Source organism: Ambystoma mexicanum, chromosome 10 (genome assembly GCF_040938575.1).
Source record: "Ambystoma mexicanum isolate Mex_15411 chromosome 10, UKY_AmexF1_1, whole genome shotgun sequence".
In the NCBI taxonomy this organism is placed as follows: Eukaryota; Metazoa; Chordata; class Amphibia; order Caudata; family Ambystomatidae; genus Ambystoma; species Ambystoma mexicanum.
Genome location: NC_090932.1, coordinates 64909075 through 64921827, shown reverse-complemented (window position 1 = coordinate 64921827; position 12753 = coordinate 64909075). Strand labels below are relative to the sequence as shown.

Below are 12753 nucleotides of genomic sequence, written 5' to 3'. Positions count from 1 at the left end.
AGAATGTGTCTTTGGTATCAGCGATACTGGGAATGGTACGGAACTGGAGAGTCCCAAGACCTTCATTATGATAAACGATGCTCCAGTGAGAATGATGACTGATTCAGGAGCGAAATATACGCTGTTGCCTGAAAAGCTATGGAGAAGAATTGGTTTGAGATGGCTTAATGAATCAGACATTGATCCTAGTGCTTATGGTGGCGTGAAAATAGACATAATTGGATGGTTCGAGGCGAAATTAGTTTTCAAGGATAGAAGTGCCAAAGGAAAAGTCTATGGGCCTCATTACAAATCAGGCGGTCCGGAAATAACGGTGGCGGTAAACCCGCCGCCTGTCATGGTCCGTCTTGACTGAATTCCACAGGAGCTGATGCTGGCCCCACAGACCCTCACCAGGAGTTCACCTCTCAACCCATAAATATAAGCTGAGCTGAAAACCCCAAGAAAGGGAAAGGGGAATTTGGAGAAAATAACAACGGAGACACTGCAGCCCTGCAACCGTCTGGTAGGCTCTGGTATCTGTGGTAAACAAATACACCTGGTCACTTATATGATAATATAAACTTCTTTTCTAAAATTATTCTAAATAAACTCTGAACTCTTTACCTCTTAAACCTCAGTAAAAGACTTAGAGGCTAATAATCTGTGTGGAATATCTTGTAAATATATCTTGTGTAGTGCATATAGTTCAAGCCACTCAAGTCTCTTTAGAATCCTAAAGTGATGGCCTTTGCAAACACCTTTCAGAACTAGATATTCTTCTTGCTTCAAAGTTCTTTTAACTCTATGTAGTTTTTAATGCTTTTATAAAATGCAGTCTTTCTCTGAAGTATTGAATTCCATTTGCATAAATTTCATTAAATAAATATTCTTCAACTTTCTGGAATGCTGCTTTCCTTCTGCGTGTGAATTGTTTTCTTATTTACACAAAGAACGTATAGTTTCTTCCTTGATAAGCGCGTGCGTTAAACACGTGAAATCAGAAGACGTGAAGAATTGTCCTCGCGTTTAAAATACACACGCGATTCTTTACCAAACCCGCGTGTGTGAAAAAATACGTAAACGCGATAAAAATAACACGCGCTAGTTAAAATGGACTCGCGCTCTATCGCTACCGAACTCATGCGGAGAAACGAAACGTAATTCACGTAAAATAGTTCACGCGTTAAAAACAACTCACGCTTAATAAAAATGGACTCGCGCTCTATCGCAAACCAACACGCGCTTTCCCATGAAACGTCTTTCGCGTTAAAAATGTACACGCGCTAAAATTCACTCGCGCAATTCATTTGGGCACGCGCTCTATCGCAAACCAACATGCGCTTTCTCATGAAACGTCTTTCACGTTAAAAATGTGCACGCGCTAAAATTCACTCGCGCAATTCATTTGGGCACGCGCTCTATCGCTCTGAATACCAGCGCGTTCTCAAAAAACACGTAAACAACGACTTGCGAGCTCGCGCACAAATTAAACAGTCTTGAAGAACATTACATGCAGTTATTAACTTTAAACTTCTACGCACAATCTTCAAGCTTGTCTTCCTTATAATAACTTTAACTGTAAATGTCTCTTTTCTCAAATAATTTTGAAACTTGTTAACTCTTTAAGTTTTCTTATAAAAGAAAATGAAAGTTCACTGTGACAATCTTAAAATCTTTAAAAGAACGATCCCACCTGATGTCTTCTTGTTCAAACTGGATCAGCTAACGATATTCTTACTTCTTTGGTAGATTTTCTGAGCTCTGAAAAGGCCTTACTTAAGGAGCTTAAATAATGTACAACCAGCCACTGAATTTCTATGGATGAAAGGCAGTTTAGAATCTTGCTCACCTCCCAAGAATCAAACCCATTGTCCTTTCCACCAATCAGGCAAACCAAACATATCATTGTTCCTTTAACCAATCAGACTAAGTTTCTTTCGCTCCATCTTGACTTGGGCAAGCACAATGTTAATTCTATGTACAAACTCTTCCTGTTATTAACCCAGCCAGCTCTGAAAGCACAACTAACCCAGCCAGCTCTGAAAGCACAATGTTAATCCTGTTACTCTTCCTGTTACTAACCCAGTCAGTCCTGACACCGCCACCGTTGTTTCCGGACTGCCTGATCCCGACTCCTGCAGGTGATGTTCCCGTCAGGTTTGACCTGGCGGGTTTAACACCGCCCATCTGCAGGCGGACGAGGAAACACCGGCAGCATCACGAGATGCTGCCGGTGTTTCCATGATCCCCATTCCCATTGAGTCCCATAGGACTCAATGGGAATGGGGATTAACACCATTCCGCCTCCGTGATTCCCGGGAAACCGGGGTTGTAATGCCCCGGTAATTCCGGGAATCACAGGGGTGGAATGGTAATACGAGTCCGGCAGTAACCAGGCAGCTTTACCGCCTCGGTTACTGCCGGACTCGTAATGAGGCCCTATGTATCAAGAAAAGGAACAATGCCTCTACTTAGCTGGATGCATCAGGCATAGCTGAAGGTCAGATTGGATGCCAGTGCTGAGGAGTCTATATATGTAATTGAATCCAAAGAGATGTCTACAGAGGCAGTGAAGAAGGAGGTGTTTAAGGATGAAATAGGTTGTGCAAAAGGGATTACGCACAGGATACAGCTCAGAGAGAATTGTAAACCGCTTGCACAGAAGCTGAGAAATGTGCCCTTAGCCATGAGAGATGAGGCCAAATGCGAATTGAAGAAACTGGAAGAGCAGGGCATAATTGAAAGGATTGATACTTCTGAATGGGTATCACCGTTGGTAGTGGTGAGGAAGAGCTCTGGAAAGGTGAGCGTGTGTATCGACCTCAGAGAACTGAACAAGTGCATCATCCCTGAGAGACATCCGCTTCCTAACATTCAAGAGTTGCTATCAACGATGGGCTCAGCAAAAGTGTTTTCGACTCTAGACCTTACTTCTGCATATCGCCAAATTCGGCTGCACAAGGACTCAAGGCATCTGACAGTGTTTATAACCCCGGAGGGTTTGTATCAATATAGGAGAATGCCATTTGGTCTTATATCAGCAGCTTCAGTGTTTCAGAAGACCATGCATCACATTTTTGATGGTGATGAGGGCATTATTTTTTTTCAAGATGATATTCTTGTATTTGCTAAAGATCGAGCAGAGCCTGATAGAATTCTGGATGGAGCATTGAGAAAATTGCATAAGATGGGCATGACATTGAGCAGAGAGAAGTCAAAGATTCATAGGAAGCAAATTGAATATCTGGGCCATGTTATATCAGAGCAGGGGATTATGCCCAAGCCGGACTTGATGTCTGCAATCAATAATATGGCTACACCTGGCAACAAAGAACAACTGAGGACATTCTTGGGAATGGCTGAGTATTATTCTAAATATGTTAGAAAGTTTGCTGATCATACAGCTGTATTGAGGGATCTCACCAGGATGAATGTCAAGTATGAATGGAATGAAGATTGTGAGAAGGAATTCAATAACATAAAGAATGCCCTGACAACTGCGCCGGCACTGAAGAACTTTGTAAGAGGACAGCGTACGGTGATCACAACGGATGCTAGTAATGTGGGCCTAGGTGCGGTGTTGCCGCAACTACATGATGGAGAGGAAAAGGTAATTGCGTTTACTTCATGGCTGCTAAAGGGAGCAGAAAAGTTGTATGCAACAATTGAAAAGGAGGCCTTAGCCATTGTATGGGCAGTGAACAAATTCAGAAGTTTTGTCTGAGGGACACAATTTGAGATAAACACGGATCACAAACCACTTGTGGAACTATTCATGAACAAAGGACTGGACAAGGTGTCGGCAAGGATATGGCGATGGGTGCATAGGATGCAAGAGTTCAATGTAGTGGTTAAGTAAATTCCAGGAGAAAGGAATTATGCGGCAGACTGTTTATCCAGGCTTACGAATGTTCAAGCGGAAAGTGGAAGTGGAGATGAAGAGAATCAACACGAAATGATATGTATGTTGCAGGACACAGCTATTGCTAAGGAAGAATGGATGGAAGGCATGAATAAAGATGTAAAATTACAGTTTATGATGGAAAATATCAACAATAAACATGTTCCTGTTAATAAGATCAAGGAGGCAGATGTGCAAGGCATATGGAGTGTCAGGGATGAGTTGAGCGTACAAGATGGATATTTACTTAGAGGAGACAGATTAATGCCACCTGAAGATGTCAGGAAGAAAATAATTGATCTGGGACATGAAGGCCACCAAGGCATTTCCAAAACCAAGTCCAGGATAAGGAACACATACTGGTGGCCGGGGTGTGATGCAGAAATTGAGAAGATCATTAGAAATTGTATCCTTTGTAATAAGTCTGATAAGAGTTGTGTGGGTAATGAGTATCCCATAGTTATGACTGATGTGCCGAGTAGACCATGGATGAAAGTAGGGATTGATATAATGGGTCCGATATGGAGTGAAGGAAGTCAAATGTTTTTTGTGGTAATGATTGATATTTTAACAAAGTGGGCAGAAGTGAAAATGATGTTGAATATCACAACTAAAAATATTATCAATTTCATGGAAGAGGTATGTGGTCAAGAAGGATATCCTGGAGTCATCCTATCAAATAATGGTCCCCAATTTGTCTCGAGAGAGATGGAAGATTACCTGAAAGAAAAATCGATCAAGCATATGACTAGTGCAGTGTATCACCCACAGACTAATGGTGTAGTAGAAAGATACAACAGGATTCTCACAGATGCCATTAGATGGGCATGGGCCAATGGAATGAGTTGGAAAGAAGCAGTCAGGAATGTCATTATAGCACATAGGTTCACTTCGCACAGTTCTACAGGTATATCACCATTCGAATTGAGCAGAGGTAGAAAAGCAACTACCAAATTATGTCCTGGATGGACAGAGTCAAAGTAGGAATAAAGTACGGCATGACAGGAAAAGATTTAGGTGTAATGAGCCATTGGAAGTAGGTTGTTTTATGAAGGTGGAGCTTCCGGAAGCTTTGAGAGTGAAAGGCATCAGGTGGTCTGATCCTGTCCATGTTATTGAAGTGTTTAAACATGCAGTAAGAACAAGTGATGGAAGAGTATGGAATAATGGTAGAATCATGGAAGTGAATAATAAAGCTAGTGGTGAGAGTATGGACAGAATTGATGTTGGTGAATGTAAAGAGAACCAGAACGTTGTTTCCTTACCAGTAAATTCCAAATATGTACCATCTATGATGAAAACGTTCGTATCAAGGTTTGGGAGAAAGTATCAAAGACCGAAGTACTTAACAGACTATGGAGAGTAAAGATTTGTCTAGAAAGAAGAGGGATGTGTAGCATGGTACATCTGCTGCTACACTTGTGTGGAATCTACTTGGATTCTGGAAGGAGAATGTGGAGGAGGAAGAGGACACTGAGAAGACAGTTGGAGAGACTGAAGCATTTTCCTTCAGAGACGCCTTTCATATCCCCTTTTAATACATATTCATAATACTTAATCTTATCAATAAACCCCTAGTTATATATATATATATATATATATATATATATATATATATATATATATATATATATATATATCTTCTATTTCATCATTGATGCTACAAATCTCTTCGATCACTAACATCACATCACCCCTAGACTAGCTTCAAATAATGTCTTCCATCACTGACATTACTCCTAGACGAGCTACACAGCATTGTTTACATCATTTACATCACCCCGGGACAAGCGGCAAAGAATGGTTTACATCATCAACATCACCCTTAGACTAGCTGCAAAGAATTGTTTCCATCATTAACATCAACCCTAGACAAGCTGCAAAGAATTGTTTCCATCATTAAAATCACCTCTAGACTAGCTGAAAATATTGGTTTACATCATTAACATCACCCGTAGACTAGCAGTAAATAATGGTTTGCATCATTAGCATTACCTTAGACTCGTTGAAAAGAATTGTTTACATCACTAACATCACCCCTAGACTAGCTGAAAAGAATGGTTTACATCATTAACATCACCCCTACACGGTATCACTACATATTTTCCCCACCAAAAATATTGGCATATATATGGTCGTCTTGAACGGCCATAGGCGATATTTTTGGGGGGATAATCTTGTTTTTTTGTTGAGAGTGGCGGTTGTGGGGGTGTCCCCCGCTCCTTTAAAAATAATGCTGGGGTTTCCCCCGCAGGTTTCATGCCTTCATATTGCAGCAAAAACATGGCGATATTTTTGTATGCCGATATTTTTGCAGGGATATTAACACATGGAACCCCCTAGACTAGCTGAAAAGAATGGCTTCCATCACAAACATCACCCTTAGACTAGCTGCAAAGATTGGTTTCAACTATGAACATCACCCCTAGACTAGATGTAAATAACGGATTCCATTTTTAACATCACCCTTAAACTAGCTGCAAAGAATGGATTCCATTATTAACGTCACTCCTAGACTAGCTGTAAAGAATGGTTGACATCATTAACATCACCCTGACACTAGCTGCAAGGAATGTTTTCCATCATTAACATCACCCTGGCACTAGCTGCAAGGAATGGTTTACATCATTAACATCACCATTGGACTAGCTGCAAAGAATGGATTCAATTATTAACATCACCCCTAGACTAGCTGTAAAGAATGGATTCAATTATTAACATCACCCCTAGACTAGCTGCAAAGAATGGATTCCATTAATAACATCACCCCTGGACTAGCTGTAAAGAATGGAATCCATTATGAACATCACCCTTAGACTAGCTGCAAAGAATGGATTCCTTTATTAACATCACCCCTAGACTAGTGGTAAAGAATGGTTGACATCATTAACATCACCCTGCAACTAGCTGCAAGGAATGTTTTCCATCATTAACATCACCCCTAGACTAGCTGCAAAGAATGGTTTCCGGCACCAATATCACCCTTAGACTAGCTGAAAAGAATGTCTTCCATTATTCACATCACCCCTTGACTAACTGCAAAGGATGGGTTACATCATTAAACTCAGCCTTAGACTAGCTGCAAAGAATGGCTTCCATCACTAACATCACCCTTAGGCTAGCTGTAAAAATTGGCTTCCATCACAAACATCACCCCTAGATTCGCTGCAAAGAATTGCGTCCATCACTAACATTACCTTTAGACTAGCTGCAAAGGATGGTTTCCAGCATTAACATCAGCCCTAGACTAACTGCAAAGAATGGTTTACATCATTAACACCACCCTTTGACTAGCTGCAAAGAATGGCTTCCATCACTAACATAACCTGTAGACTAGCTGCAAAGAATGATATGATATGATATATTTTATTTATATCGTGCTCATACACAGGTGTTTCAGAGCGCGACCAGGCGAAGGGAGGGGAACAGGGGAGAACAAAAACAGCGATCTTACTAGGCCCAGTGACATTGAGAACGTGTAAGTGCATGGGGAAGGGGAAAAGGAGGAAAGTGCACAAGAGGGGAGGTGACATTGGATAGTGCGGAACATAAGACAGAGCAAAATAAATAATTATAATAAGTCCAAAAAAAAGAAATAAATAAAAGTGATATACAGTAGTAGGGCAGCCCGAAAGTGGCAAAGTGCTAGGTAAGTCAGATAGGGTGTATCTGATAAGTGCAGAAAAAGCGTGGGTGGGGGACTGTATGGGTACAGATACAGGCCCCAGTGCAAGGGGTGGCTCGGAGGCAGTGCAAAGGGGTGGCAAGGTGAGCAAGTACCTGGGCCCGAAGGACACAGGGTGGCCAGGTGCACAGTCCCGAGAGAGAAAGCAAGTCAGCAGGGAAGAAGAGGAGCAAAGGCAGAAGCGAAGAGGAAGGTCTTGAGTTTCTGGAACCGTAGATGGTTCCCCTCAAGTTTCAAGGTGGCAGGGAGGCTGTTCCAAAGGGAGGCCCCAGCTGACGATTGAAAAGAATGGTTTACATCATTAAACCCATTACTCATTACCTTTAACCCATTGGTGAAATGCCTGTTTACCCCTACAAAATGAACTGTTCTAAACTCTTATCCTTACTTTGTTGTGAATATTCAGACAGATAAAGCTCTAACCATTGTCTGTCTAAGGACAGTAACCCCGAGTGTGCAGGGGACGTGAGGGTTCCACAGCTTGTGGATACCTTCTTGTCTTTGCATCATTAACATCACCCCTAGACTAGCTGAAAGAATGGTTTCCATCACTAACATCACCCATGAACTAGCTACAAAGAATGGTTTACGTCACAAATATCACCCCTAGACTAGCTGAAAAGAATGGCTTCCATCACTAACATCATTCTTAGACTAGATGCAAAGAACATTTTCCATCATTAACATCACCCCTTGACCAGCTGCAAAGAATGGTTTACATCATTACCATCACCCTTAGACTAGCTACAAAGAATGGGTTCCATCACTAACATAACCCCTATTATAGTTGCAAAGAATGGCTTCCATCACTAACATCTCCCATAGACCAGCTGAAAAGAATCACCCCTAAACTAGCTGCAAAGAATGGTTTCCATCACTGACATTACCCCTAGACAAGCTGCAAGGAATGGTTTACATCATTAACATCACCCCTAAACTAGCTGTAAAGAAAGGTTTACATCATTAACATCACCCCTAAACTAGCTGCAAAGAATGGTTTCCATCATTAAAGTCACCCCTAGACTAGCTGAAAAGAATGATTTACATCATTAACATCACCCTAGACTAGCAGTAAAGATTTCCATCATTAACATCACACCAAGACTAGCTGAAAATACTGGTTTACATCATTAACATCACCCCTAAACTAGCTGTAAAAATTGGTTTCCATTACTAACATCACCCCTGGACTTGTTGAAAAGAATGGTTTCCATCTTTAACATCACCCCTAGACTAGCTGCAAAGAATGGTTTCCATCATTAAAATCATGCCTAGACTAGCTGAAAAGAATGGTTTACATCATAAACATCACCCCCTAGACTAGCTGAAAAGAATGGCTTCCATCACTAACATCTACCATAGACCAGTGAAAAGAATCACCCCAAGACAAGCTGCAAAGATTGGTTTCCATCACTGACATTACCCCTAGACAAGCTGCAAGGAATGGTTTACATCATTAACATCACCCCTAAACTAGCTGCAAATACTGGTTTACATCATTAAAGTCACCCCTAGACTAGCTGAGAAGAATGGTTTCCATCATTAAAGTCCCCTCTAGACTAGCTGAAAAGAATGATTTACATCATTAACATCACCCCTAGACTAGCTGAAAATACTGGTTTACATCATTAACATCACCCCTAAACTAGCTGTAAAAATTGGTTTCCATTACTAACATCACCCTTAGACTAGCTGCAAACAATGGCTTCCATCACTAGCATGACCCCCGGACTAGCTGCAAATGGTTTCCTTAATTACTATGACCTCTAACTGCTTTGCAAACAATTAATTAATTACTATTTCCGCAAGATGTGTTGTAGATAATGGTTTCCTTAATTACTATGACACTTAGACTCATTGCTTAATTAACTACTATGACACCCCAACTACTTGGCAAGAATGGTTTCCACCATTTTGAAGACCACTATGCGTGTTGCAAAGAATGGTTCCCATGCTTACCATGACCCCACGATTAGTTGAAGAAAATGTTTTGCATCCTTAATATAACCCCCAGACTTGTCCTTCATTGCTCTGAGTCCTAGACAAGTCGCAAAGCAAAGTTTGGATCATTACCATGACCTCTAGACTAGGTGCAAACATGACTTCCATCCTCAATATGTCAACTGGACATTTCCATCATTGCTATGACCTTAGAGTTGGTGCAGCGGGAAAAGAGGGCAGGTATTGTCACGGTCAAGTACCAAGTGCGCTCAGCAGTGGAAGAGGATCCAGGCCGTGTCCAGGAGCTTTGCAAGTCCAGCCACAAAATACTGCGATCCATACGGCGATCAGTAGCTCAATGATGGCCGTAGCACAAGCGTGGGACTCATGTCACATCCATAAGACAAACTTCTACTTGTGGAGAGGGTTGGCCGCAATGCAGGAGGCAGCCAAGCAGAAAGGTTGAACAAGGCTGGGGAAGATCAGAGAATTGCCAAGAAGAGGCTGAAGGGACTGGAGAAGAGAGAAAGAAGAAGGATAGGGGGAGAAGAAAGAGACAGAAGGTGAGCTATAGAGACAGATTAAAAGAGAGAGGTGGGCAGGAGAGAAAAAAAAGAGAGTAGAAGGGAGAGGGTCAAAAAAGAAGATCTAGAGGGAGAACAGAAGAGAGAGAGGCAGGAGAGAAAAGAAAAGAGAGAGAGAGAGACAGAGCGAGAGAGAGTCAAAAAGTGAGAAATAGACAATGAAAAAAAGAGCAACAACTGCTTTCGCAAAAAGGAGATGGAGTAATAAAAGGGTAAGGAGGCAGGGAAACAAAACCTATGGATCTTGGGAGGTAGACAATTTAGAGGACACTTAGCAAATTGCACCAACATAATAAGCCACAGGGTTCTTCAGAAAAGACGACTGGTGAGTCACAAAGCATTAGAGTTGTGAGCTTCTGCTTTATGATGTCACCAGAATCAACATGTACAGTCTGGGCAGTGTAAGGCTAATAACGTTGTATTACTAACTTCTTCCTAGAGCCAAAAAGTCCCTGTAAGTTCTCCTTTGAAGTCTGGACGTTTAGAGGCAATCCCGTCTTTTCATACGTTAAATACTCCAGCCCTTAATTAGCTTTCTTGCCTTCGTCTCTGTTTTACTGTTTGTTAATGTCAAAGGCAAGTTCATATTATGGACAACAACATGTCATTTTTATATTTTATCATTTAAACGGTAAGAACTGGACCGCAGAGGGCATCAGAGAACCGTTCCTACTGATTTCAGGTTTGTATGCAGCGCTTCAAGCCGCGTTTCGTGGGATTCTAAGTGCTGTGATTATTGGTCTTATTAATACCCACATTTAAAAGCAAATATTGCATGCTGGTTGGCTGACGTCTGGGCAATAACTAGCAGGAAGTGCCTTCGAAAGGAGCTTTTACTTTCACTCTACTGTCAGAGAAGAAAATGCTAGAGAGCTGATCAAAGCACAGGGCTCTGGCAGAAATATGTTGCTATCAGGATGGCAGATGAAGACGTTAGTACATAGTATTAATTCGAAGCTATGTGACATCGCTTAACATTTTTGGAGTTGAAAAAACCCAATATCCAATATGCGGTAATCCATCATATGCTTTTCTGTTTTTGAGATCAACATGTTGGTTAGTAGAATAATTATAATGACAACATAATTTGATCCCATTGGAATTAACACTCCCGCCCTAAAAAAAAATATATATTTGCTATTAATTAAACAAAATATTTGGGGAAAGTGTTTGATAGCCTGGAGGGTGCATCATCAATCCATTTTTTTTTAAAGTCGTGATCCTGATGACTTTTTTCATGGCAACATTTTTACCTGATAGCTCTGATACTACTGTGGCGCGGGAAACAAGGCATTGAACTTTCTGTGGTTGTCATCAATAAAAAACAAGTTCTTATTCACAACAAAGGGTTGCATCCGGACCCTCTACTTCGCCCCCTTCCATAGGCGACCTGAAAGCGCCCCCATTCCGCGATTATAAGGATTATTGCAATGCATAATGTACAATAGAACACATAAGGGGAAGGGAGTGGTGATTGCATAGTGGGCGGGACAAAGGGCACTCTAATTCAATCAAAAAAACTGCACGTGAAAACACTTCCAATATCACTGATATGCAACTTCTCACCAGCACCCACTCAAATACCCTACTGTTGCGTTCACTTTGTATAGACCCCACTCCAGAATGGCTTTGGCCGTTTTCTCTGATATCTCCAGAGCCTCAGAAAGCTAGGTTATAACATTAGATCGTTCCCTTGTCTTTGTAAATCAAGATATATAAAGAAAAAAAAAAAAAAAAAACCTGGTCATACAATGCAGCATTGTACCATTCTTTGAAATGTCCTCTTTCTGATCTGGTTGTAGGGCAGTTGCCAGGGGAACGCTCCTGTGCATTCCCTGGAGTCGACACACACTTGTTCCCACAGTGTGGAGGCAAGAGGCGGTGTGTTTCACGAGGTAACAGTGACCAGGTGCCTGATGCTGGCTTCCTTCTCAGCAGCCAGCAGCTTCCTGTGGAATGGAATGCCGGCCTATTGTGAGAGAGCACCTGTATGACATCATACGGTAAGAATGGTGGAGGGTGATAGAAGGTACCCCGAGCTAAAGGCTCATTCTTCCGAAGCATCATCAACTGCTTCCTCTGTAAATGTTAGTGTAATAAAGATGCAAGTTCAACGTGGTATAAAGGAACGCACTTATTAGCTGCGAGAGTATCACTGTAAAGGGGGAGGGGGCTCTTTCTTACTATCTGTGGAATAAAATACTTAATACACTAATCCATATATATGGGGGCACAGGTAAGCATACTCAAACTTAGTGGTTGAATGAAACGCAGTAAATAGGCCTTAAAAGCTTGCTTTGGAGAAAACGTGTGTTAGCATTTTGTGCACGGCAAAGGCCGCTGTGGCTGGTGATGTAGTGCAGAGTCTGCGATCCCAGGAGACTGCTGAAAAAAGTCTACAGTGGTTGTTATTTTTCATGGTCACAGATTAGAGCTCACAGGTTCCGCCAACAAATAATGAATACATGACTATTTTATAATTCAAAATCATTAATGAAATATGATTGTCTAATGCAGCCGAAAAGAACCACACAGGTTTCAAATGGCCCCGTAGAACATCCTCCCAGGAAAAAGGATTAGAGTGTCCCCGATATGCAACATTTGTGTAGCAGTACGTCTGTGGTTCAAGGCTCTGGTGGTGTCATGGTGGAAGGCCATTC

General features: G+C 41.6%; 1 protein-coding gene across 3 annotated transcripts in view; it reads right to left on the bottom strand.

The window, feature by feature from the left end:
• The window catches only part of LOC138491152 (uncharacterized), a 648478-nt gene extending 636456 nt beyond the window's left edge, over nucleotides 1-12022 (bottom strand). For 2 of the 3 annotated variants that reach the window (XM_069617509.1, XM_069617512.1), the window contains exon 1: nucleotides 11859-12022. In XM_069617509.1, coding sequence (XP_069473610.1) covers nucleotides 11859-11925 — 67 coding nt within the window. In that variant the 5' untranslated portion in view covers nucleotides 11926-12022. Of the gene's footprint in view, nucleotides 1-9769; nucleotides 10388-11858 lie in introns of those variants that run through there. The other variant, XM_069617510.1, reaches the window with a different exon arrangement.
• Between the last annotated feature and the right edge of the window lie 731 nt (nucleotides 12023-12753).